General features: G+C 52.4%; 1 protein-coding gene across 3 annotated transcripts in view; it reads left to right on the top strand.

The window, feature by feature from the left end:
* Positions 1-5512: 5512 nt before the first annotated feature.
* Positions 5513-27449, top strand: part of Eogt (EGF domain specific O-linked N-acetylglucosamine transferase) — a 29650-nt gene continuing 7713 nt past the window's right edge. Inside the window, exons 1-15 of one of the 3 annotated variants that reach the window (XM_026392694.2) lie at positions 5513-5654; positions 6743-6944; positions 7515-7568; positions 8467-8547; positions 9567-9790; positions 10813-10904; positions 11408-11516; positions 14213-14307; positions 14906-15010; positions 17184-17290; positions 19636-19739; positions 23616-23708; positions 23993-24064; positions 24153-24239; positions 25225-25293. In XM_026392694.2, coding sequence (XP_026248479.2) covers positions 9581-9790; positions 10813-10904; positions 11408-11516; positions 14213-14307; positions 14906-15010; positions 17184-17290; positions 19636-19739; positions 23616-23708; positions 23993-24064; positions 24153-24239; positions 25225-25293 — 1143 coding nt within the window. In that variant the 5' untranslated portion in view covers positions 5513-5654; positions 6743-6944; positions 7515-7568; positions 8467-8547; positions 9567-9580. Of the gene's footprint in view, positions 5655-6053; positions 6127-6742; positions 6945-7514; positions 7569-8466; positions 8548-9566; positions 9791-10812; positions 10905-11407; positions 11517-14212; positions 14308-14905; positions 15011-17183; positions 17291-19635; positions 19740-23615; positions 23709-23992; positions 24065-24152; positions 24240-25224; positions 25294-27449 lie in introns of those variants that run through there. The other 2 variants (XM_026392695.2, XM_026392696.2) reach the window with 2 other exon arrangements.

Consider the following 27449-nt stretch of genomic DNA (forward strand, 5'->3'; position numbering starts at 1 on the left):
ACTACTATTTTATCTACAAATTAATTGCTGATATTCACACTGAACCTTATTTTGATGATCATTTTGATACATACCTAAGTTGAGAAGGGACACTAAATCTACTTCTTGAGAAAACCTCCAGGAGGCAGCAGAATGTCTTACATGTTGGTCGCCATATTTTGTTTGTCATGAGAACTTCTCTATCTGTGTTCTAGTGAGAAGAGAGTCATATCTAAATTGACAAAAATAGTTTGCAAATAGAGGTTTCTGTTCTGGAAAGCAAACGGGCACAACAGCAGCGTAGAAGAGGCCTGGGCTCGGTCCCTGAGCGTATGGACAAGTCAGCAGACTGCAGCCTCCTTCCAGCCCCGGAGGCCTCTCCCCGACAACGGGTGCCAAACCCTGGGATTTGGGTGTTCTGAGTAAGGACGGTTTCTGACCTAGGGAATCAGGAGCTTTTGCAGTTGAGTCAATGAAAAGAATATGCAGGAAAAATTTTTCCTCATGATCCCTCACTTTGTCATTAGATTTATTAACTAAAAGTTGTATTTGAACACTTACTAAAAGCCTACGATTATGGTACTTAGAAAATAGCAGGAAAAAAAAAGAGAGAAAGTGACTGATGACTTTAGGTATTTCATCTGTGTTCTAATTGTCGTTTATTTCCATAAAAACAACGGTTGTGCCAATTGTCCCTATTCCAGGTCAGTTTTCAACTCTAAGAACTTCAGTCCCATGTTTTGTGGAGGATTAAAAGTATGACTGAAACTACAGAGGAACATAGTTAACAGTACTGAGTACTAGTCAGTGAAGATGGCATTGTTTTATGAAAATCATATTACTTGGGAACTCATGTTTCAAGGAAATAAGTATAAGGCCAAATTTTCTTTGAGTTACTCTGAATACTGAGACATGCCTGAAGATTTTCTGCTGTGTCTGTATTCAGGAACAGCAGATAAAATGTGTCCTCTGTGCCTCAGTTCATATTGCTCTGTCATGAAGCTCTGTAACTTCAAAGTGCTTTCTATGTCATGCTGAGTGAAATAAGCCAATCCTCAAAAACCAAAGTCGGAATGTTTGCTCTGCTCTGCAGATGCTAACTCACTCTAAGGGTGGGGGAGCTAGTGAAGACTTTAGATGAGGTGGAGGGGAGTGAAGGGAGGGTAGGGGCCTGGGGATAGGAAAGACCGGAGAATGAGTCAGGCATTATTACCCTAGGTACATATAGGACTTTTAAAATGCATTCTGTTGTATGCATACATCACATTTTCTCTTATCTGTTCCCCATTCTATGGACATTTGGTTGTTGACCTTTCTTGGTATTATTTCTAGTGCTGCAGAGTTGGTGAGATTGCTAATCTCTCTTCTATTCCAGATTCTATTTTCAGTAATCTCGGATAAATACTGAGAAGTGTAATTGCTGATCATATAGTAGCTGTATTTCTAAAAAATTTTTAGTATATTCCATATTATTTTTCATGATTAGCTGTACCATTTTGAGTAGCTGTTGCCACATCTATCCCTTGCACCTTCTAGCAAACCAGATCCTCTTCCAAGATGGAATGGAAATTAAACTCTCTCTTCTCAGTACTTAAATAATTTTCCTCAGAAAACTCAAAAATGCTCCAGTAATCTGCAGTTGTGATACAGAGAATTTACTCTTGGAGCTGCCTGGAATTCCCCTCTACTCCCCCAAAGAGGGCTCATAAAGTTTAATATTTTAACCTCAAGTAATACTAAGCAAGAGGTCATGAGAGGTTTTCTGTTGCTATAATATTAAAAGTTCTTCCTGCCTTGATGGATCTTGTTGAATGAGGTGTTCCATTTGTCTCTTTCCAAATTATAATCTTAATTTTTAAAACATATAGCATTCAGAAATCTATGTTCAGATGATAGTAGGAAACAGTATTGCATTTCCCCAAGCGCTGCAGGAAATGCACTTAGGTAGGACAACCCTTAGCCACTGCTCTGAAACCCGCATGTCTATGTTTGCCATCAGGTGGACTTTGGTGACAAGCTCTGACCTGCAGAGCTTGGGCCCGCTACGTCATGCCCTCAGTGTGCATGTGCATGCATTTTGCTACAGAAGTGCTGTGTGAGGCCATGGGGGTGTGACCTGGGTGGGACTCAGTTGTGGGGGTACTAAATGGTGTATACAGCCATATTCCATAAAAAAAATGGAGGAATATATATGGTCCCAAGAATTTTAGGGAAGGAATTACGTGCCTGCGGTTCATCTTCTGCCAAATTTTATTCCCTTAAATCTTCAGTAGTTTGAAGTTGTGACTGAATCAGCTGCACCACAGAACCGAAACTATGTTCCGCTGAAGCTGTCCAGGTGCCTGGGGGTAGCAGTGAACGGTAACCCTCTTAGCGGACTTCTGATGCAATTGTGAGAAGTTGGATCACACAAAGTTTCAAACACGAATGTCCAAGTATTCAGTAGCTCTGGCCCATCCTGTTTCATTCACACCCCAGTGGGCGTCCGTTTCAGCCTCACATATTTTGAAGCAAGTTTCAAACATAATTGGGTTGGTTATATTTACATATGTTCCCTAAAATCTAAGGACTTAAAAAAATCACATTATCCTACCTGAAAAAACTAATTCTTAATATTGAATACTCAGTCAATGCTAATATTTCCCAAGTTGTCTAAAATCATTTTTTTAAAGTTCATGTTTGAATCAAGATGCAAAGAAGACTTGCTCATTGTGGTTGTTGCTCTGTGTCTTGAATCTCTAAACTCATGGTCTCTCCCTCCCCCTCTATTTCTAGCTATTAGTAGAAGCACCTGAGTCCTTTGTTCTTTTTTCCTGAAGAGCTCGAGTTCCCGGCATCTGGATTGTTGCTGGTTGTGTGTGTGATCTATGTGTTCGGTCTCCTCTACCTGGATCTAGAGGCCACTGTTACTTGACTGAGTGCTTCATTAGGTAGAAGTGTGCTATTCCAGCAGCACATGAATGACACGGAATCCTGTCCTTCTGGTGACCACTCCTAAAATCTGTCACTTTGGAGTTTGTAGGGTGGAGTGCTGTTTTGCCATTCCCTTCCCATCTTCGCAGCCTGCATGTCATTGTAAAAAGAGACACTCCACATCAACCATGCCATCACAATTCACTTAGAAAGGGTAGGGTTCTTCTTTGTTTAGGGTCGGTTGTCTTATGTCATCCAAGGTGGACAGGGCAGACTTTGGCCTGTGTGGCTGGTTGGCTGTGTCTTCTTCAGTAGGATTGAAGATAGCTGGGCTTCAGTCCACAACAGTTAATCTGTGGATGATGATACGTCTTGTCTTGGGACTGTTGGCAGATGGCTCCTCCCTTGCCTAATACTTTCATTGCTTCCCTACGTCCTGAAGTGGGATGCTTCCAGCTTTTCTGCCCACTTCCTTCCCAGACCCAAGTTCATCCTTTTTTTTTTTTTTTTTTTTTTTTGGTGTTTGCATTTCTTTTAGTGGGAAATGGTTTGTAGAGATCACAGCCTTGGAATAACAGGTGCCTTTTCTGCGGAGTACTTTACACTTAGGCCTTTGTCATGTGGTTATGGGAGACGCTGGTTTTCATGAAAACTCTCATAGAAAAAGTAAGTCTTCCCATTGAGACTCCCAAGCGAGATCCAGAACTACAGGATGCTTACATGACCCCATCAAGCTTTCCTCTGTATTGCTAGGTCCCAAACTTGGGCTTCAAGGGTACCACCTTGATACACCTACTGGGTTTATTCCACAATACCAACGTTGCCACCAACAGTTTAATTACTAAAGAGTCCACAGGGTTTTTGTAATTCCTCCAGTCTGGAGGATTCAATCCACTAAGGATGTAGAAATTACGCTTCAGAGTTGCTTGGGGTAGTTCTCTGTCTGACAGGCCACAACCCTGGAGCATTTAGATACAGTTGATTAATTTCTCCATCAGTTTTCAAGACTGCTTTTTAAAATTCAAAATTGTGTTTTATGATGTCACATATTCACATGGTCCCAAGCCACATGTAAGTAAGGGGTATTCAGTGAAGCTGCCTTCTATGTGTGCCCTGTCCTATATCCCTTCCTTTCCCTACTGGTGATCACATTGACTAGTGCTCGTCCCTCTGTGAAATGATATCAGGGGTGTGTGTGTGTGTGTGTGTGTGTGCGAGTGTGTGTATTCACCTCTTTCCTAGCTGCGTGCGGGTTACACTCCCTTGTACCCCCAGTGATATCTGGCAGTGTGTGGACACATTCCTCAGCTCTGCCTTGTGTTGTGAAGACCAGATGCTGTAGTTTGGACCTGTAGTGCCCCTCAGAGGCCCGTGGGCCAGAGGCTGGGTGCTAGCTTGGTGCTTAGAGAGGAGGTGAAACTAAGGCAAGGGGTTATGATGGCACCCCAGCCCTTTCCCCTCCCCTCACTTCCCAGCCATGGTTGAGTGGCTTGGCTCTCCCCACCATGATTGGCTGCTTCACCACAGGTCCCAAAGCAGCTAGGCCAATCAGCCATGAATTGAAACCTTCAAAACTGTGAGCCCGAATAAACCTTTTGTCTTTACACCTTGGTTATCTTAGGAATTTGTCACAGTAACAGAAAGTTGACACCATAGTTTCATCCAGTCTCCTATTGGTGGACGTTCGAAATTAGGTTAGATGTAAACTTGCAGAAAGGTTAAAAATTAAATGTTAACATTGATTTTGGGGGGTAAAATGCAATGTTGAGAATGGGTGTCATAGTAACATAGAATTCAGTCTCATGTTTTAAAAGCTTTACCATGTTTCCTCTAAGTCTGAGTGACCATTCAATAGGTAGCCATTTAATATAGCACCATGTAGATATCACAGTAATTCTTGATTGGTTTGTGTATTTTTGCAATTAGGCTAATCTATTTTTAGAAATGTTTCCTAGGTATTCATACACACGTTTTAACTGTACATCGCTCTAGTGTAAAAGCGGCTTGTTTACAATGATTTATTTAGAATGAACTCACAGGAAAGCCACATTTCCTGAAATGACTAAAATAGCAGGGTAGCCAACAGGCTGAGAAAGCATTTTTTAAAGAATCGCAGTCCTGGACTGGGGGTGTGGCTCAAAAACAAAAGAAAACCAAAAATACTGGCCTGGCACCAAAACAAAATTACTGTTCTTATTGAGGTGGGTAGGCAGAGTATGAAATAATGAAGTAGTAGTTCTCTTTGGTGTTGGGGATTGAACCCAGGGCCTTATGCATGCCAGGCCAGCACCCTACCAACTGAGCTAGGTCCCCAGCCCCCAGAGACTCTTCTTAACATGAAGAGGAAATGGATGGCCACTTGTAAAGTGTTTTAGAATAATGCCTGGCACATGTTAAATACTATATATGCTTTTGTTATTATTTGAAAGGAGAAAGAGCTCTGCATGCTAAATTCCTGATTTAGCGCAGTACTAACGGAACTCTCAGGCCTTTGGGATCACGTTACCTAACACTAGTGACTTTACATCTGGGCGTGTTTATTTTTGCCGCGTCAACTTCATTTAGTCGGTCCAAGTTGAGTCAGTGCTTAATGGTCCACTTCACCGAGCTCCGGGGGCGCGGTGCCAGGAGCAGAAGGCCGCGGGGCTGGGCCTTCCAGCAACCGGGGAGGGTATAAGTAAGCAGTGGCCCCTGAGATAAAATAGGAAACCTGGAAAACGAACGTCAGGAGCAGCTCTGGACTCGCTGCCGACGGGCAGCAGGTGAGAGCACCCTGGGGACGCGCCTGGCTCCTGGCCTCACCCCGGGAGCGGCTGGGTCAGCGGCGGGCGGTCTCCGCGTGGAGCGCTGGGCACCGTGTGCCCGAGACCGCATGGGAAGGAGGGACTCCGCGCGGTGCACCTGGAAGGGCGCGAAGCCCAGGTCGTCCTCCAGCCGGGTCCCAAGGCCCGGGAGCGCGCCGCCGGGACGAGCTGGGACCAGGGCGCGGCAGGGGCCGGCCGGGCGGTGGCACTGGCCTCCGCTGGGGGGAGTGCAGCCCGCGCGGGCCCCGCGGGGTGGGTCGCGGGTTCCTCCCCGAGCCCGCGCCCGCGCCCGCGCCCCGCGGCCCCGCCCGCCGCCTGCTCCCGGGCGCCCCCTGGCCCCGCGGCGCACCGAGGTTTCCGGCGAGCGCGGTGGCGGGTGTGGCGATTCCCTCCTCCCCGCGGCCCGGGTCTGCCGTCTCCGCGGCTCCAGGTGGGCCTCTCCGCGACCCCCGAGCTGCGCCCGCGCTCTGCGCTGCCCGGCCGCGGCCTCCGGGAGGGCCGAGCCTCCGCGCTCCTCCCCATTCCCTGCAGCAGGGACGGCGGCGGGCACCCTCCTGGCCCGCCCGTTCCGCGCCTGGCCTCCCCGGAGCCGGCTGGGGCGCGCAGGGCCCCGGATCACGCGGGCCGCCTCTGCACCCAGTCGGCCGTGTTTCCCAGGCCCTCCCGGGTGCGCCCGGGTCCCCGGGTCGCGGCGCCCAGGCGGTCCCGGGAGAGCCTGGCCGGGGTCGCCAACAGGGCGCAGGGTCTGCGCGGCGCCAGGGCGCTGGCTGCCGGGCCCTCCAGACTGGGGAGGGGGCGGGTGTCGTGGCAGACAGCTGGGGGACCGGGTCCTGGCTGCCGAGCCCTTTCTGAGCCCTGCTCATACCCACCGCGGGACTTGGCGACACAGGTGGGGACCCGGCAATTAGGAGTCCTTGCATCTCAGTTGCATCTGGCTCAGAGCTCTGTCAGAGAGCGCTGCGTGTGTCGCCACTGTGGCTCCGTCCCCCCCAGGTTTCATCTCTGGTCATTTGTTAGATTTTGCAGTTTTCCCTCTCTGCTTCTAGGCCTGTGGAAGTCCCATCAAGGGACCAGGAGGTGGAGGAGGCCAGCCCTGCTGGCTGGAGATAGGCAGCACAGCTCCCAGCGCTGCCCACTGCTGGACCCCCTGGACCATCGTGGCTCCCCGGCCAGGCACATGCAAGAGGACAGACCCCAGAAAGACTCTGCTTTCACACATCCGCAGCTGCCATCCAGTTTAAGCCAGGGGTAGGTTTAACATCTGCCTCTTTACATTTTCCCTAAAATCTAAATGCCCAAGTGTTACTTTTCTTCTGGGATGGGGTTCACTTAGGGCCAGAGCTCCCTCAAGACAGTGGACTTCCATAACCACAGTTCGGGCCTGGGTCAAGACATGGAATGACTTTGTTACCCCAAGGGCCAGCCAAAGGGTAGGATAGCCTGTCCACGCACCTCCAGGCCACTGGCAGCTCTGCAGAGAGCAGGACGTGTTTGCCCTGCTGAGGGATGTCCTCCCTTGGCCTGTACCATCCATGGCTGTGCAAAGTGGGCAGTCACCTTCCTGCTCAACAGCCCACATTGCCGACCAGGTCACTGTATTGAGGGCTGGGCCTTGAGTTTGCTTTGAGACCTGTGGCTTTTAGGGACGAAAAGAGAGAGTGTCCCAAGCTGGGCTTCCTGGCTAAGCCTCAGGAATCATTTTCTCTCATTATACCTCCTTTCAATCTGGTCATCTCCCAGACTTCAAAGTCTACGTTAGCATGCTCTTGAGGTGATGTGTTTTTTGTTTGTTTGTTTGTTTGTTTTTTTTTCCAACAGGGTTTAGAGACCTGAAACATCAATAGCTTCTGGGTGGTTCTGAGGATTCAAGAGGTGGGTAGCTTCAATATAAGTCAAGTCATTGTTTCTGTCACCACATCTTCTGAAGTTGGATAAAATCCCAACAACAAGTGTCAGTTCAGATCAGATTTACAACAGGCAAGCACCTGTTCTTCAGGACTGACTAGATGAAGACCCCTGTGATTACCGTTCTCCGGGAGGAGGGTCGTCTTGGTGGGGGCCCGATGTGCACTCTGACCCCTTGGCCCTGAAGCTCCAGGTGTGTGGACCTCAGCAGCGTAGGCTAGAGGTCTGGAGTCAGTGGAGGCTGATTTGGAAGCTCTGTGGTCCTGCCCCCCACCCCACCCTGCGAGCAGCAGATGCTACTGAGGAGCAGGCGGCAGGTTATGGCTCCGTCTGATGGCAGGGCCCTTAAAAAACCACAGAAACCAGAACAATGGGCAGAGAGGCCTCTGAAGGAGCTGAGAGTGGAGTGCTCACGCCTGGGTTTGTGCAGGAGGGGTTTGAGATCTGCCCCTCCTGGGGGGCTGATTAACTCAGGAGGCTTTGGGACCAGGTCGTGTTCCACAGCGTTACGGCTTTTAAGGCCAGTGTGAGTCCGGGGCAGACCGCTTGGTTTCACTCCTGCTGTTCCAAGGCATGCCGCTCCCAACAGGTGACCTCTGTCCCTGCTGGAAGGTGGGCTCAGGACGTCACCGCCCTCGCTGTTCCCAAGGGACTCCTGAAGTGGGTCTGACTTCCGCCGTGTGCTCTTGTGGTGGCTCCTGGTCCCCAGACACTTCCCTAACACTCCGTGACGCTCCCTATTCTGTCTCGAATGCTCACGGAGCTCTTGGTTTGTTCCAGGTGCATGTCTGAACACTGTACCGTAATTCACCCATCCACACACCGGCCCCGGGAAGGAATGCTCCCTGTTATCTTTATTTTACAGGTGGGAACGTTGAGGCACAGAGAGGTGAAGCAGCTTGCTCGCCAGGGAGCTACAGACTGGGGTTCAGGCCCAGGTGACGAGGTCAGTGTTCACGTCCCTGCGCTGTGCGGCGGCCATATCACCACATTACCTTACTCAGTCGTCAACTCGGTGGTTTTTGTCAATGAAGTCCGATTGGAACACAGCCACACTCAGTCCCTTATGGTACTGTGGCTGCCTTCTCAACAGAGGCACTGTTGAGGTGCTGCCTCGGAAATCCTGCACCCAGCAGAGCCGGAAGTGAGTGCTTTCTTCTTTTGGCCTCCTCTGCAGCCCTGTTGACATCTGGAATGCCTCTCCACTCTGTGGTTTCTCTCTCTGGCACTAGGGTACAAGTTATGAGAGCACTGGTCTCTCTTGTCCCGTTTAGCTTGGTCTGGGGGAAGTTGTCAATGTTTTTTTTTTCCCCTGAAGATTTGGTAACTTTATTCTGTAAAATAAACTGACCGTAGATAACAGGGAAGAGAACTTAGGTGCTAATCAGCACGGCATCTGAGCTCAAAGAGGGCTGAACCTCGTGTGGAGCTAACAGGGGTGCGGAGTTGGGCTTCTGGGGGGGGGATATGGAGCCCCAGGGCTGCGGGGGAGGCTGAGCAGCTATCGAGGGTGGCCTTGCTGTGCAGGTGGGGCCTCTCTGTGACGATCCCTGCAGGGGCCAGGCAGCAGACCCACACAAGCTCTAAGAGCGCTCCTAGACCCAAAGGGGAGTGGTGGGTTGGAAACCCGGGACCTGCCTCCACGTCTCCTGAGGAGGCTTGCACACTTCTCTTTACGACAGTACAGCTTCTCAGAGTCTGCAGAGGTCTGCAATTTCTCTGAATATCCAACCCTACGTATGTCAAAGAAATGTATTTGGGATGTGACATTCTCCTCTCCCTCTGTGCATAGCGAGCTCCTAACACGATGCCAGGCACAGGGCAGGAGTTCAGTGAGCATTTGGCAAATGAGCATCCCTCAGTGATGCAGCGAAGGGCGCTGTGATTATGCTCATTTAGCGCTGGACCTTTGCTTTGGCTCTTCAAGGACACTTCCTCATGGAGACCGGTTTGTTTTCCGCCTAGGTTTGGAGGCTGCTATGTTAATGCTGCTTGTCTTTGGAGCGTTACTGCATGAAGTCTCTCTGAGTGGTCAAGATGGGGCTGCCCCCGAGACCCACCAGGCGCCGGGTGAGCCCCTGTTCGACTACGCCAGCCTCCTCCTGCACCAGGAGCACATTCCCCGCTTCTTGCACAACAACAGGCACATCGCCGCCCTCTGCAAGAAGGACGCACACTGCCCATATAAGGTAGGCGTTAGGCGTCTCCCCTTCTGCAAGGATGCGGTTTGGGCTGGCTTCCTAATTCTGCTGTAACGGTGTGAAACCGAAGGTCGGATTCTGACTCTCGGACGAGCCAGTGACTGCGCCAGTTCATCCCACCACACTTCTGAGTGAACCGAACTTGTCTGAAAACCATGCCCACGCACAGGAGTGACCGTGGGTGTCTAAGCCGCTGCTAAAACGGCACCCAGTCCTGTCTGCACACTCTGTAAATGAAGCAAATCAGGTTTTAGGCAGAAAAGAACATTCGTCCCAAGTCAAGAATTCGCACCCCCTTCCTTTTTCAAGGGCCCTTAAGAGGTCCCTTGGTGCTTGATTTCAGTAATGGCTCCTCAGCCTCTCTCCCCAAGCAAGACTCTGAGGTTGGAAAGGCCTCAAATAGGGGCCCATTAAGACGTCTCAGAGGGCCTTGGAGATCAAAGCTGGGCCCCAGGAGACGCTTCCTTTCCCACATGCCGGTGCAGGAAGCACATGTAAAATCAGTTCCTGGAATCCAACCAGCGCTGCTCCTGGCGCCTTGCAGAGGAACCTGGCCCTGCAGCCCCTTCCGTGTCCCTCCAGGCCTCAAGGGTGTGACCTTGGGACCTTGGGGGTTTCTTCTGACCTTGATTGATGAGCCAAGTTCCTGCTCCATTCAAGTTAGCGGTGCTCCTTTTAGTAACAGAAATTCCAGTGTGCGTATCTGCTCAGTTTGCCCTCTGAGAAAGGCCCATCTCTGAAGCCAGAATTTAAAGACATTCTAATTCAAATGGGTCTTTGGTGGTCTAGCTAAAGAGCTTGGACGTCTGGTTAGGACAGACGCAGGCGTGATTAAGGCCGCCACTGAGAAGCGAGACTGCTCTTCTCGGAATTCACTCTGGGAACGTGAATCCTAGGGTAAAATACGACAGTTCTGTAAAGGTTCGTTTTGCGAATGGAAAAAAACCTGAGCATTCCCTCTAAGCGTCAGAAAGGAGGCCCATCTAAGTGTGCGTGTTTCTTGTCCGCAGGAGCACTTGGAAAACCTGAACTACTGCTGGGGTTACGAGAAGTCCTGCCAGCCAGAGTTCAGGTTTGGTTACCCCGTGTGCAGCCTGGGATGGTAAGTTCCCCCAGGGAATAGATACCCTGCTCCCTGTGAGACTCCTGCTCTCTGGGCCGGGCCTGCCAGTACCCCGCTTGCCTTAGATAGTCATTCTTTAGGTATTAATTTGCCAGTCCAGTCTTGTACTCAACTGACTGTCTTTATGCTGGGTGGGGATATCGGTCACTTCCTCTGCCAGATGGAGAGGGTAGTGCACGGCTCTGGACAGCACCTCCCCAGGGTAGGCAGAGGAGACAACGGAGAGTTTCCCCGGGATTCTGCAAGAAGCTTCCCGTTAGGGCGAGGTGGGCAGGGTGCTGTCTCTCCTCATGATCCCACGAGTCAGTGAATAGCTTCTGCTGGTAGCTTCACCTACAGAGGAATAGTTACTGGGAAATGATGATATATATGCAAAAAAAAAAAAATCAAAGTTAAGCAGATTTCTACAACTTGATGTTTAGACAGAAAACTCCAGCCCAGAAGGAGGTAAAGGGTAAAAGCAGCTTTTCTTTTGCAAACAGGATGGACAGCGTGGAGGCGGCCCAGGACTTGTTCTGGAAGCAGGCTGACTTCGGGTTTGCCAGGGAGCGGCTGGAGGAGGTGCGCGTGCTGTGCCGGCCCGAGAGCACGGTAGGCGTCTGGCTGTCTCATGCACCAGCGTGCTTCATGTTACTATTAGTTGTCAATGGCATTGATCAGGTTGTAATGTAAATAAAAAGAAGAGGTACCATCCAAGGAATCCCCTTCTCTTTATAGACTTGGAGTTCTATTAGCATCCCCAAAGGCGGGATTCTGTCTCCTTCAGAAACCCTGTTCTCCTTTCACATGTAGGTCAGATAGGTATATCTTGAGGCAGTTAAAATAGTTTTAGGTTCAGAATCTCCTCCCACCACATATGCTGAAGAAGAGAAACTGGTTGTGGTGTCTTTACAGATCCCTTCTGAGGCTGCGCTCTGAGGCACACCCTGTAATCCCAGCAATTTCGGAGGCTGAGGCAGGAGGATCACAAGTTCAAGGCCAGCCTCAGCAACTTAGTGAGACCCTATCTCAAAATAAAAAATAAATAAATAGAAGGGTTGGGGACATGGATCAGTGGTAAAGTGCCCCTGGGTTAGATCCCCAGTATCAAGGTCATCTGGGGCAGAGGATACTTCGAGTCCAGGCTTCTCTTTGCTGAGCACTGGACAGTCTGCAGCGAGCTCTCCGGAACGCTGTCCAGTTGTCTCACCAGTGCTGCAGCAGACGGGCAAAGCAGAGATACTGAGCTACTTTCCTGGAGCAGAAAACAGGGTCTTCAAAGCAGTTAAGCAACTCCTCTGAGCCCTCAAGCTATAGCCTTCCAGACTATGGAATTCAAGGCAGCTGCTTTTCCAGTGTGTTTCCCTCCATTCCACACCCCCGTGGGGAGGACAAACACGAGGTCAGGAGGTGGTGTTACGTGGTGAGAACAAAGTCAGCTCCCGATCACAGAGTTCAGGTCCTGACTTGGATGGACAAGGCACTCGGCCGTTGGAGTTTGTCTTAAAGCCATGCCAGTTTTGTAGCTTGTAGGGAGGATGAAACGAGGCTCTGCTTATAAAATTGCTCAGTGCACGGCCTGGCTCCCCACAAAAGGCTTAGTGTTATTTTAAAGGTGGATGGTATTGTGACCGATTACTGTTGAAGTCCCCTATTCCCTAGAATCTAACAGTCCTGAATCCTGGCTTGGGGCTTCTGTCACCTCCAGGAGTCTGGCAAATGAGAAACATAAATTCACAAGCTGAATACATGCTCTCTAGTGTGTCCTTGACTAGAGCTGTTAGCAGTTATGCAGAGGGAGGGAGGCCTGGAGTTGGGAGGCTGGGCCCTCAGCTAGACTGCTGCAGGCACCTGCAACAGGCCTCTGGCTGACATCACAGTGGCTGGGGCTGGCAGTTGAGAAGGAGAAGGCCGGGGAGGAGCCCGGCCCACCCTGCACAGCTCTCAGGGCAGCCGTGGAATGCCATCCATGTGCGTGTGCTGAGTCTGATCCCCGTCCTAGTTTGGGGCCGCTGTGATACCATAGCTTGGTGGCCCACAGCTGCAGAGCTCCCTTCCTCCCAGTCCAGAGGCAGGGAGTCCAAGACAAAGAGGCTGGTGCCATCGGGTTCCCATCAGGGTCCTCTTCCAGCTGGCAGAGAGCTGCCCGTCTTTGTACCCTCCTCTGGTGCAAAGAGGGTGAGGTCCCTTTCAGAGGGGCACTAACCACACTCACCAGAGTCCCCACCTGCTAGTCCATCACGCCGAGTGTTGGGAGATGGGGTTTTACAGACAGGAACATGACACCAGTCCCCTGGAATCTTGGGCTCACTGCAGATTGCAGAACTCCTCGCAGGTCCTGATTAAGGCCCTGCTCTCATGACAAGTTTTAGGAGAAATAACACATCAGTGTTTGAATCTGCAAATAAAACCCAGAGCGGAACCATTGCAGAGTGCTCCCTCCTTCAGCACAGACCAGTGGCGGGGGCAGAAGCGGGCTGTGGCAGTTGACTCTGCAGCTCCTTCATTCAGCTTTTGGGAGGATAATCTCTGTCTTCTACTTAGAGTAGCCAATGTAAGGGATGTATAAAAACCCGCGTAAGGAACCTCAAGTTCCCGTGACCCAGATTGGCAGCATGAGGGACTCATGGCCAGTCCTGCTGCTGGTGAGGTGGACTCCTCGAACTGTGGGAGACTCTTATTAAAATCGTCATCACTGGGTGTCGTGTGTGTGTGTGTGTGTGTGTGTGTGTGTGTGTGTGTGTGTTTGCGTGTGTGCGCTTCTTGTTTGGTCTGGCTCGCTGGGAGAACGCTTTTCTCCATAGCTATGGACCACATCGGTTCCGAGCACTTCTTTTTGGGAACTGAACTGAACCGCGTGTACAGCTCAGCGGTGACATCTGAGGCCATGCAGAGACACTCTGCGGGTTCTGCACAGGAACTGCACCCCGGGAGCTAGCAGAGGTCCCTGCTGCCAGACTGGGAGGAGGGATCCTCAGACACGCAGCTCCGCACCCTTCCTCCCTGTGCCCTGTGGGTACACTTGCTGTCGACACATTCAGCCAGTTTGGCGAGTCCTCAAAATGGTCATGCTAAGTGCCAGGCACGGTGGCCACACCTGTCATCCCAGCTGGTGGGGAGACTGAGGTAGTAGGGTCGTAAGTTCGAGACCAGCCTTAGCAATGTAGCTAGCCTGTCTCAAAATAAGAAAATAGAAAAAAAAAAAAATAGAAAGGGTTGGGGATGGAAGAGTGAGCACCCAGGTACCAAAAAAAAAAAAAAAAAAAATAGTCAGAGTTGTGTTTTTCTTTTCCTTGACCTTATTTCAGAGCGACTCCAGTCTGATGTGCTCTCGTTACCTTCAATACTGCAGAGCAACCAACCTCTACCTTGACTTCAGAAGCATCAAGAGAGATGAGGAAAGGTACGTAGAAGGTGCTCGTAGACGTTCTGAGAGGTCTGGGGTCGGGACTGTCTGGGACTTGCTTCACAGGGAAACGGTCAGGCTGGGTGGCAGGTGAGGCAGGGATGCTCCACACGGGTCTTGATTGGATCACGGTGGGAATTAGGCCACAGGCACCTGGAGACCCTCATGGGATCCTACTACTTCTGCATGATTTTTTTTTTTCTTCCTTTCTGCGGTGCTAGAGCAGCCAAGCAAGTGTCTGCCACTGAGTGACACCCTCAGCCCGGCTTTTGCAGCTGTCTTAAATTTTCTATCATAAACTCAGTCACATCTCACCAAGTGGTGGGGATGCATTCTGAGAAACACGTATCTAGGCGGGTTGTGCAGATGCGGTAGAGCGTCCACACCGACAGGCAGCCAGGCTGCCACTGGTGTCTTAAGAGCCCCGTCATCGGTGTGGTTGCTCCTTGACGGGAATGTCATTGCACAAGCACGCGGCGTAGATTCTCATGGACAATTAATTTTGAAATTCGCAATTGCTTTTACTCACAACTCATGGGCTTGAGTCTTGAAAAAGTTTTCTAAACTCAGTTTTTTTTTTTTTTCTTTACACTAGATTCAAGGAAGATTTTTTCCGGAAAGGTGAAATTGGAGGACACTGTGAACTTGACTCGCAATTGTTGTTGTCTGAAGGTCAACGCAAAAGCCCTCTGCAGTCTTGGTAACGTGATTTTTTTTTTTTTTTAAACACTTGTCTCTAAAATGTTTGCCTTTACTTTGGAAACTTGCAGATTTCAAAAATATCACTTCATTTGTAGATAATTTCAAGTTGTGTTACTGAAATTTGCACGGGCCTGAGCTGCTGAGGAGTGACGGTTATAGAAGAATCCTCGGATGCATCTGCATCAAATATATTTGCTTATAGAATAATAGAAAGTAAAGGAAAAGTCACTTAGAAGTGAATTTTATTCACTCATCATTGCTGCATACATTTTGGGCAACACATTTTCTTAAAAATGCACATGCTTTGGAATTTATCACTGCATGCACAAAGCGGGTACAGTGTGGTTTGAAAGAGTGCACTCACCTCGTGACCCTCCCTCCAGGCCCTTCCCCGGCCCCTGAAGGGTAAACGCTGCCCTGACTTCTACACTTCTTATTTTGAAGCGCTTTCAGACTCATGGAAGTTTAAACATTAAGCAGGGAGCCCCCACTGGGCTGTCACCCCAGCTTCCTGTAGCAATGACATCTCAGGTGGCACAGCACAAGGGTCAGAGCCAGGAACCTGGCACTGCTGCAGGGCTACTCCCTGCACACACGTGGATTCACCAGGCTAAGCAAAGGTGTGCACTGTAAATGTGTGTCGCTGTCTAGGGACCTGTGGCCACCACAGTCAGGATGTGGGATGTTCCTCATTTGGACAACCCGGGGCTCCACCTCAGGGCCACGGAGGCTGCTCTAACTGACAGTCAGCTTTTGTGGTAGAGCATTCATGCTGGCACACCCCGGATCATAACGGGGGGCCTGTGCGGTGTTCTGCAGTCTGCAGCCGAGTTTCTCCTGTGACTTAGCAGGTTTGTGCAGTAGGTGGCTCCCAGGTTCCGTTCCTGGCACATTTTGGCGTCTGACTTCATGTCGAGGTGCCCCGGGTGTCACTGGGTTAGCATCTCTTGCTCTGTAGCACATCCTTCCCAAACCTCCCGAGGGCGTATTTGTCTATGCTGTCTATGGCTTTATAACAAATGACCCCCCAACCCAGCAACTTACCCCAGTGAACACTTCCTGCTGAGATGATAGCGCTGCTGCTGAGAGCAGGACTGGGAGCAGCTTGGGGTGTCCCACGAGGTCAAGCTGTTGGCCAGGGCTGTAGCCATCTGGCACTCAGCCGGCCTCCACAGTCCGCTGCTGAACTCTCTCGGGTTGCAGCAAGCCTCAGCTGCTCTCTGGCTCTTGGCCAGAAGATTCAGTCTTCACCCTGTGGGTCTGTCCCAGAGACAGAGACCCACTCTGTGGGTCTGCTCCCCACAGAGCACCAGCGGCTTCCTAGGTCCCAGAGGGGCTTCGTGCCCCAGGATGGAAGCCACAGTGTTGGTCTACCTGGATCTCAGAAGGAGGAGCTCTTGCTTCTGCTGTGTCCTGGGTGAGCCCCGGAGCCACCCCACTCTCCAGGTGGTGGGTAACCTCCACCCCTTCAGGGGGCGAGGCTGGAGTGGAGTCCTGCTTTTTTTTCTGCACTGTGTTTTTAAAGGACCTGTTTGCTGTTTGTTTTGCGTGAGACGTGATCTCAAGGGCCAGGAGGACCCAAGGCTCTTCCCGTTCACCGTGAACGTCTCCTGCCTCCCGCCTGGGACTGTCTCTTGTTTGCCATCAGGAAATGTCTTCTGAGAAACAGACTTTCCATGTTTCAGGGGAGCTGAGCTGTGTCTGCGGTCTTTCTGGGTGCTCGGTGATTTGGGGAATCTGATCTCTGTCAGCATTCTAGAAGCCTCCTCTAGGAGTTTCTCTGCCCGTTCTTCTCTTTGTGCCTCCTCAGCTACTGCAGATCCTGCTGATCTTCCAACTGCACTGGGAGATTATTTAGAGCCAGCTTGGTGTCCATTCTTTGGTGTTAGGTTCCCGGTTTAACTTCCTCGTACATGAAACTGAATTTTAAAATCATCGGATTCCTGTTTCAGTGTTAAAGCTGATGCTGGTTATATGAATGTCTTCCTGGGTACTAGGTGATTTTTGGAATCTGATCTTTTTTAATAGGTTTGAAAAGCCTCTTGTTGCCATAAGAAGGCTTCTAAACACTAGAAACAGGAGCTACCCAGGGAACAGATCCTAAGTTAAAATGTTGCAATAGGGAGTTTGGAAGAATCCTTTAGAAATTATATCCCCATTCCTAATTCCAGGTTTGCTGAGCTACGAACCTATACTCAGCTCAACTTCAGACCCATAGAAGATGGTAAATGTGACATTGTCATTGAAAAACCCACGTATTTCATGAAATTAGATGCAGGTAAGAAGTTAAATTTTTCTGTAACTTAAATAATGACGAATGCAGCCTTAATCTGTTTTTCATATATGTATGTCGTCATTTTCTGTGAATTTTAAAAAAGCAATATGACTAATGGTGGATTCGATTTTTGCTTCTTACTCTGAAGTCAATGAACTCGTTTGACTTTCCTGTTACTTTACACTTTTGGTATTCTAGAAGAAACCCTCACATTTATACCAAGTGACTCATTCAAAAATCGCAAGAAGTAGGTGTACTTTCACTCTGTAACTAAATTTACCCCATCTGGATTCTCAATCTCCTGACTTAGATTGTGGGTTTTTTTTTGGTTATTGTTGCTGGTGGGTTTTTTGGTTTGTTTTTTGTTTTGGGGACTGGGGATTGAACCCAGAGGTACTTAATCACTCAGCCACATTCCCAGTCCCTTGTATTTTTTATTTTGAGACAGGGGGCTTCTAAATTGCATAGGGCCTCGCTACATTGTTGAAGCTGGCTTTGAACTTGCGATCTTACTGCCTCAGCCTCCCAAGTTGTTGGGATTACAGGCGTGTGCCACCATTCCCAGCTGGATTATGTTTTATGACCATTTTTTAAAAAATATAGAGGCCAAGGATGTACCGTAAGTCAAGGAGAAATGTCCATATCCCCCCACCCCGTCCAACTTTCTAATATCATTTCCATGACTAGAGTGACTTTAAAATTCTTTTAGAAGTCACCACTGCAGTGTATTTTGGGGGCAGAGGGAACACTAGCATTCTTTTCCCATTTATGTCTGCTGGCCTGCGCCTCAGCTGGCACGCGTAACTTTGACCCAGTGAACTGGTTGCCCTGGAGAGGAGAGACACAGGCCCTGGTACTGTCTCTGTCCTCCACACTGGGTCGTGTGGACTCTCACGAGAGGCAGGGCACACGGTGAGGCGTGGAGAGCCCGTCCGTGAGTTTTCCTGTCTCTGCCTGCACACGTCGTGATTCTTATGTTACAAAGCCTTAGACTCTGCCATCGGGCAAGTTTGCATTTTTTGAAATAAGAGCAAGTAAATATGCGACGTTCGAAGTTCTGGCTCAGTGAAACGGGGCCAAGACACACCTGACCTGCCTGGGGAGGAGGGGCGTGTGAGCTGCAGGATTGTGGGGCTCTGTGCAGAGGTGGGAGCTGGGAGGGACAGGCTGAGCAGGCACGTGCCTCTGCTGTCCTCACTGCAGCCTCACACTCTGCCCTCTTCCCTGTCCCCTCCACTCTGAGCCGGGGAGGATGAGCACTGGGTAGCAGGTAAGGCCCTGGGCACACTTCCCCAGGGTACAGCCTGAGTCTGCCCTTGTCCACACGTCCTCCTTGTATTGAGCACTGTCCCTGCATGCTCCGTCCCTCCATCAATGTCCAGAACTCCCTAAGTGTCACCCGGGGGAGGGGCACGCATTCTTCCAGAACTTTATTTTTCTTGTTAATTTGAAAATATGCCCTTTGCCAAAATTTTTCTGGGTAAAAAAAAAAAAAAAAAATGAGCCTTTCCAAACATCCTCCAAGATGCTAGGTTGCAAAGAACTGAGTAGTTTTTGCTCTTATTTTCTGGCACACAATGTTGTCATTCACTGCGGAAATGAACTCAGAAAGTTGTCCGGCTTCTGCTCCTGAGACTCCCTGTTTTTCTTTCACCCGACTTTTTCCTTCCTTGAACCTGCGTGTCTTCGATGCCCCTCCTTGGGACGTCGCCCCCTGTTGATTGGCAGGATTCAGGTTCAGTGCTGGGTGCTGCACACCCACATCACGAGCAGAGATCTTTAATGACTGGCATGAGAACTCGCAGGTAGTGGCAGCTGCAGCCCCTCCACTGTGCCCCAGTGGGCCCTGGCTGGCTGAGGGTCTCACTCTGTGCCAGACATGGGGATGGACACTTGGAGGTGCCTCCTCTTTGGATTCTTGGGGCAAAGCGGGAGCTCAGGCTTAGCTGTCCCTGTTTCCCCCTGTAAGCCCCGAGTGGACTGCCCAGCACTGTGCACCTTCAGCTGGAGCATCCGGGTCACCTCTTCTCAGCAGGAGCTGGCTCGTGTTTTCCCAGCAATAGTGTGGGCAGTAATCAAGCAGGGCAGAAGGGACAGGAACGGAACCTACCACAATGCCAGTTGTCCCCCTCACCACCCGTACAGCTGTGAATGGGTGCTGCTGAACTGATGTTTTAAAGAAGTGATCAGAAAGAATAAGGGTTAGTCTTTGTGTTCCTGGTTCCTGACCTGTTTGATTCCCCCTCTTATATCAACTCAAAGTCCATCCCAGGGTTGGGGACGGGGTGGAGGTGGCTTCATGCTGGTGCTGGAGGGCTGGTTGAGGTGGATGTCTTTCCGTACACCAGGTATCAACATGTACCACCACTTCTGCGACTTCGTCAATCTCTACATCACCCAGCACGTGAACAACTCCTTCAGCACGGACGTGTACATCGTGATGTGGGACACTGTAAGTACCCGGGTGTGCTCCTCCTTCACCCTGCCGCCCAGGGTGTGACCCGAGGCAGAACTTCCCCACACAGACGTAACTCTGTCCCCACGTACATGTGCAGCACATGTACAGAGTCAAGCAGGTTGGGCATGCTTGACAGTGATGATGGCATCTGCAGGGGAGGCTGCCCAAAGTGGGGAGTCGGAACACCGTGGGGGGTCCTCTGTGGTTCAGCTGAGCGTCCTGACTCCTGCCCTAGATGCCCCCAGGATGATGTTGCAGGCGGGTGGCGGCCTGCTGGCTGACAGGGCAACACTTGGCACCTCTCAGGAGGAGTCTCAGCAGCCCACACAGCAAGGCCCAGGTGCACGGAGGCCAGGTCCACCAGGGACAGGTACCACTGCCACGGCTGAGGAGCCTCGAGTCCCAGGGGCCAATACCACCAGGAACAGCTGCATTGGCAAGGCCTCCAGATCCCTGCAGGACCATGCCCAGTGCCAAGGGTCACAGTGCCAGGGAGGCCTAAGCCTGGCTCAGCCCAGTGCAGCTCCCTGCCGAGCGTCTTTTTAAATCAGGAGAACGGTTGTCTAGAAACCTCACTGACACGGGCCATCGTCATTTCCAGAGGGCACTGGACACGTAGTTCCCTGCAGACAAGGAAGAGCCCGGGTCACAGGGCTCCTCTGTGGCTGTGGGGAGGTTGTGGCCATGGCCCCCAGATCTTTGCTGGACTCCGTGGGAACAGGCACCGTGCCCCGGGGCCTGCGCTCCCCTTTCCTGCTCCCCTACATACGCGCTCTCCGTGTCCAGCGTTGCTGCCCCCCCCCATTTCCTGGAAAGGTCTCTGAGCACAGAGGAAGTCGGTCCCTTCCTGTCTTCTGCCAGGACATCCGTCAGAGGGCCTGCGTGGCTCGGCAGGCGGTTTGGCCCTTTACAACAGGACGCCTGCCCTCGCGTCCCCGCCTGCCCTCCTCCCCCGTGGACGAGGGACTCTGCTTGCGCCTGTGGGGATGCGGGTTTTCACTCCGGTTTCTAGAGGAAGGGAGGCCCGGCCGGCAGGGAGTGCTGGAAGGTGCACGGCCAGTGAGTGGCCAGGGTTCCGCTGTGGCTTGCAACCCTGGGTGCCTCGTCGCCTTCCTGTGCAGTGTGCAAGGACCCACGAGTCCACAGCAAGCTTCCCCCGCACTTTCCAGAGGCTTCTGTTGCGTCTTTGGTGTCTCCCTGGGTGGCCTCGGGCAAGCTGAGCCAGCCTCTGCACCTGGCCTTCTGTGTGCCCACTGGGGTGGGACGAGGCACGTGGCCAGGTGAAGATCACAGCCACCTGGTCTCCTGGACACATGAGGTCGGGGCAGTCTGGCCCTGACTGGTGTGGACGGGCAGGGCAGGTGGACCCCTGGGCTGGGTGGCTGTCCTGCTGTCACCTGCCTTCTCCACTGCCCTGGGCATCCGTCACTATCTGTGCTGTCGGTCAAGGGCCCTTACTCATGGCTTGGGGTGTCCACACGGGCAGTCGCTGGTCACTCCAGAGTCCAGGCTGCGGGAGCTTCAGGGCGGGTGTGGGGAGCAGTGGGTCTTGTGGGTGCTGAGCTCCTCTGTGCTGGCCGAGCCTTAGGGAAGCAGTGCATGACCCGCAGGCTGTGACCTGCATCCTCCAGGTGGACGGTATCACCAGAGTCAGGCTGAGGGCCTCAGGGGCGTCCTCTGCCGTGGACAGGGAGGTGGCTGTAGCTGCCGGTCGGACCTTGGTGACACTTTACATGCCGCCACCAGGTGGCCCATGGGGCCTTCTGGCTCCTGCTTGTCCAGTCCAGCAGTTCAGTCGCTCCCTTCAGGCACACACAGAGGCACTGTCCTCCACACGCCTCTCTGGGGACACTTAGACGGGAGGGGCTGGCCTCTCACTGACTAGGAGTTTTGTTATTTCTCTGCAACTGAGAAAGGCACACCTGATCATAGCACCACAGAGGGGTGTGGGTCTCCAAAGTCTCCCTCTCCATTTCCATGGTCCCCCAGGGGACGGCAGTTGGGCTGGGGGGAGTCCCTTGCAGGACTCTGACTTATCCAATCCATGGGGAGAAGTTGAGTGGTGACGCGTGACGCACAACTGGATCACTCAGGGTCACTGCAGGTGAACTGGGCTGGCTGCTAAGTGACCACACAGAGACAGGACAGACTTCTTGGGGTTCAGTGACGGCTCCTCGACCCCAGCTCCCACAGAGGAGGCAAGAGAGGCAGCAAAGGAGAGAGCTCGCCCGAAACCCTCCTGTTTATTAGGGGGAAGACATTTGAGAAAGTTCTACCCAAATAGGCAAGGGGTTATGTATCAGGGGGTGGCATGGTGATGTCTTGGGGTCAGCAGATCGACTGACGTCTTAGGAGATCACACCCATGTCAGGTCCTGTGTGGGATCATAGGCAGAGCCAGAGACAAGGACACACAGCCCAATCAGAGCAGCCAAGTCAGTCCCGTCCCCTCGTGTGCTCAGATGTGCACAGTTCACACACACAGCCCAGGCTGGCTCGCGACAGTGATGTGCCTTGTGTGTGCGTGTTTTTTTTTAACACCAAAAAACCAACAACCCAATTCAATAAATGGGCAAATGAACTAAACAGGCACCTCCCAAGAGAAAAAACAAAATGAGCAACAAACATGTAAGAAAATCTTCAGCATCCCTAGGAATCCGGGAAATACAAATCAAAATTACACCGTGACTCTGTCTCACTCCAGCCAGAAAGGCATCCATCAAGAATACAGACCACAATGAATCCTGGAGAGGATATGGGTCAAAAGAACACCCCCCACTGTTGGTGGAATGATAAACTAGCCAACCACCATGGAAATTGGTCTGGAGGCTCCTTAAAAGACTAGTTGTGAGCCACCCCATGACCCAGCCATAGCACTCCTCGGTATTATCCCAAAGAATTAGCTGGGCATGGCGCATGCCTGTAATCCCAGCAGCTCAGGAGGCTGAGGCAGGAGGATCTTGAATTCAGAGCCAGCTTCAGCAATGGCAAGGTGCTAAGCAACTCAGTGAGACCCTGGCTCTAAATAAAATACAAAATAGGGCAGAAGCTGGGGCTCAGTGGGTGAGTGCACCTGAGTTCAATCCCTGGTGACCCCCCTCCCCCCAAAAAAAGAACCAAAGTCATCCTACTACAGAGATCCATGCAGACCCATGTCTATAGCAGCACGATTCACAGTAGCCAAACCATGGCACCAGCCCAGGTGTCCATCAACGGATGCATGAACAAAGGAAATGGGGTCTAGACACACAATGCAGTTCCACCCAGACCTAATGAAGAATGAAATCCTGCCAAGTAATCCTGAAAAGTAAGGGGAGACCAGTGTGTGCCATACTTGGGTTTAACATTGATGTGATTTCTGTTTTAGTCGGGTTCATCACTGCTGTGACCAAAAGACCTGACAAGAACAATGTTAGAGGAGGGAAAGTTTATTTGGGGCATTGTATTTTTGACTTTAGGGTTTTGGAAACCTTTCTCGCTAGGACGTGTCTGTAAAGCACGATGCCACTCTGACAGTCTTTGCTCATGGAGTGGGTGAGCATGCGTACAGATGGTGCCATAGCTGTGCTGAGTGCATCTGGCACAGAGACCTGGCACAGAACACCCCACGGCAGCTGTGATTTTGGAGACGTGCGAATGCAGGCTGGGGGTGAGCAGAGCTGTTGGCAGCTGCCATGCAGCTGGGAGGACGTCTGTCCTTCCCGTCCAGCGTGGCTCGGCCCCTGTGCAGCTCTGCTTGTCCTGTGTGTGTGCGGCTTGTCTGGGATCCCAGCGTGACTCTGTACCAACGGGCAAAGTCGGGTTTTGCAGCCATCTTGAAAAGCCGGCCGTGCCCTTCCCTGACCCCCCCCCTGTCCTGTTCCTCTCCCAGAGCTCCTCTGGATACAGGGACCTGTTCTCCGAGACCTGGAAGGCCTTCACGGACTATGACGTCATACACTTGAAGACCTATGACTCCAAAAGGGTACGGGAACTTCTGTGTGAATAGTTGCAGCCTGTAGATATGTAATGGGAGTCTCTGTGAGCGCTCACCGTGGGCTTCTCCTGTCTCGGTGTCTTTTGTTGTAACTAGAGTTCTTGTTTCACTGACCATATACTTGTGCAAGCCTTTTTTTTTTTTTTTGTAACTTTAAAAAAAATGTGAATTGTATTCTCTTGGAAATAGTATTCTACTGCAAAACGGAGATGAGCTTTCCAAGATGACAGTGCTCTCTGTTCTCTTGCCTTTTAACGGGTCTTCCTTCTCAGGTGTGCTTCAGGGACGCCGTGTTCTCGCTGCTGCCCCGCATGCAGTACGGGCTCTTCTACAACACCCCGCTGGTAAGTGCTGCGGGCGGCAGGTGCGCAGCGCAGAGCCCCTGGGCCCGCGGAGGAGGTGCTCATGCCGTGCCTCCTGTGCTCCCCCTAGATCTCCGGCTGCCAGCACACGGGGCTGTTCAGGGCCTTCTCCCAGCACCTGCTCCACAGACTGCACATCAGGCAAGAGGGCCCCCAGGTAAGGGTGCGTTCCCTGTGGGTCCTGGGGGAGGCCTGACCTTTCCGACCCAGTGAAAAGCAGCGTGGCCTTGGTGGGGGGAAGAAGGACCAGGAGACAGCGTGGCCTGGGCTGGGATTTCAGACGGGGCCGTCTGATTGTGGGCGTCAGCAAACGTCCACAAAGAGCTGCCCCCTGCACACCTCCTCCCCTGCTCTGTCCCCTCCTGTGGCCACATCTCCCACCTTCTCCCAGATCCCCTACACACACACACACACACACACACTCATGACCCCAGCCGGAAGCCCACCCTGCCGACCCAGAGCCCATCCGCGGGGTCGGGAACAGGTCGGTCTTGGTGGCTGAGGCAGAGGTGTCTGTGGTCACTTTGAACTGACACAGCGCGACGGTGCGTATTTGCGGGGCACGTTGTGATATTTGGATACATGACGCTAAGTGTGATGCTTAAGGGAGAGAATGGGGCACGCCCTCCGTCTCTCACAGGCGCTCTGTCCTGGAGCGTCTGGTCCTGTCTCCCAGCACGTAGTGATGGCCTCTTGTCAAGCCTGGTCACTGCATTGCTGCAGAGTGCTGGAGCTTAGTCCTCCTCTTAGCTCAATTTAGTACCTGCTAACCCACCCTTCTCGTCCTGCCTGCCCTCCCCACTTCCCCGCCTCCGGTGTCCCCTGTTCTATCCCTGTTTCTGGAGATCAGCCTCTCGGCACATACAGGACCTTCTCTGGGCCTCGCTGTGCACATTTCTTCCATTTTCATCCACCGTGTCCCCCGTAGCAGGGTGGCGTTCCTTCTTGGGGCTGAGTCACATTCCACTGTGTAGACATGCCGCTTGTGGTCCCCGAGAGCCAGGTGGAGAGTCCGGCCAAACGTGCACCGTCCCGGGGGCGTCCTGGTCGGGTTTCTCCTGTGGAAACCGCGTCTTAGGTCTGGGTGTCCACCGTCCATCCAGACACGTGTGCCATTGTTTCCATTCTCATTTTGATTACAGGATGGAAAACTTCGAGTCACCATTCTCTCCCGGAGCACAGGATATCGCAAAATACTGAACCAAGACGAGGTTAGTTTTCCACGTGCTCGTTTCATATCCTCCCACGGAATTCACCGCCTGACCAGTGGCCGGCGTGTTTCCACATTGCTTGAGAATCTTTAGTTTGAAACTCTGCTGTCAGGGTTTTGGACATCTTGACGGCCTGTCCAGGTTGACTTGCTGGACTTGACTGGTGGGTGGAAATCCCCACACCACCCTCTGCCCAAGCCAGCTTGCCACGCTGCGAGTGTCCCTGAGCCCTGGCTGAGCCAGGAGGGCGGCAGAACTGGGGTCCTGCTGCCACACCACGGCCGCAGTGGCAGCTCTCGCCCTCCAGGAGAGCCAGGGGCAGTTTGCAGGGCGTCTCTGGGAGATGGTTGATGGCGTGTGGCCAATGCCGTGGCCCTGGCAGCAGATACAGGTGCAGAGTCTCCGTCCACTTCTGGGACAGTCTTAGGAATTCCTCGCCTCTTGGCATCCCAGTCCCTTTCCACAGCTCAGGTCACAAAACTGTCTTTCCTCAGTGAGGTGACCGTGTCAGGCCTATGGAGCTGCAGGCCCCAAGGGTAGCCAAGTGTAGCCCCCAGAGTGCAGCGTGGGCCACGGAAGCCTGTGGAGGGCTGGAGGCAGCTCAGGGCAGGCCTGGGTTCCGTCCCAGCACACACAGGAAACCCGCTGAGCAGCTGCTGTGAGCCAGGCTTTGAGCAATATAGGGAGGGTCCCTGCCCCGTGGAGCTGGAGAGACAGACGAGGAGCAGGCAGGTCAGCCCGTGGGGGGACCTCAGGAGCAGAAGTGTGTGTAGGAAGCTCTCCAGGTGCTGGGTGGAGACCGGGAGGTGTGAAGGGAAACGTGGAGAGGGGCCACCCGTGAGGATCCTTCATCAGAGTGGAGTCCGGCCAGGGAAAGCCTCCAGGCAGAGGTGGGGTGCTGCGGTGGAACAGGCTCCTGTTGTTCTGGAAACGGGGACAACCTAACATGGCTGCAGCCTCTCCAGGGAGCTGGGGATGTCAGAGGAGCTCAGAGGAGCGGGGCGTGGTGCGGCCTGTGGACCAAGGTCAGGACCTGGACTTTGTTCCAGTGTGAGTTGAGAAGCCCTGAGCAGGGTGTGGTGGGCAGGATCACTTCCCCTGTCCCTCCGCCTTGTCCCCGGCCCTGGGTCCTATGAATAGGGCTGGTGACATGGTGAGGGCAGTTGCAGCAGCAGGTGGACTCAGTGTCCCTGTGCTGCCTTAGAATAGGAAGGCCACCTGGATCTCTCACTGGGCAGCTCTCCCAGATGGCCGGGAACTCTGTCCACCGTCCACCACAACCTCTGCCCCAGCCCGGGGAGCTCTTCCCTTGGCTGGGTTCACATCTCAGCTTATCTGTCCTTGCAGGGGAAGAGGAGGGAGAAGGCGAGGGAGGGGAGGAGGATTAGGGAGGCTCAGGGTGCTGGCTGTGAAGGTGGGGGAAGGGCCTAAGCCTCAGCCGTGGAAGGTTCCAGGCACTGGGGAGGGGAGTCTCCCATAGGCACGCAGCCCCGCCAGCACCCTGCCTTAGCCCTGCAACACCCTTGTTGGGTGCGGAAGGATGCACTGTGCTGTTTAAGCTGCTGGATTCCTAGTGACTTGTTGCAGCCCTGTGTTGAAGACAAACACACCCCAGAGACTCGGTGGCTTATGTACCCGCCAGTCACTCTGGCTGCCGGTCACTCTGGATGGCAGCCGCAGCCCGGGGAGGGAGGGTGAAGCAGATGAGGATGGTGGGCCTCGGGGTGAGTTCCAGTGCCAGGCCCAGGGTGCTGGAGAGGTATGGAGAACCGAGTGTGCCCCCAGGCTCTCAGCTTGAGCGGGTGAGTGGGACTGAAGCAGAAGAGATTTGGGAAGACTGGGGGGGCGCAGACTTTGATGGACGAAGTATTGACACGGGTCAATCTGATGTGAGCATTATGTTCCTGGGGTCCAGGAGGACCAGGTGTGTGAGGGGCTACGGTTCTCGGTCACTGCCTGTGGCTTTCCGTAGCAGCAGAGTAGTGTGCACTGGGTAAGAGCACGGGTTCTGGGGGCAGAAGTCCCAGACTTGAGTTTGGCCCTGCGATTGCCAGCCGGGAGAGCCTGAGGAAGTTAACGCTCATTTATAAATGGGCTTCGTCTTCATGATATTTACTGATTTTTTCTTTCCTTTTTTTTTTTTTTTTTTTTGGTGC

This window comes from Urocitellus parryii, chromosome 16 (assembly GCF_045843805.1).
Source record: "Urocitellus parryii isolate mUroPar1 chromosome 16, mUroPar1.hap1, whole genome shotgun sequence".
Classification (NCBI taxonomy): Eukaryota; Metazoa; Chordata; class Mammalia; order Rodentia; family Sciuridae; genus Urocitellus; species Urocitellus parryii.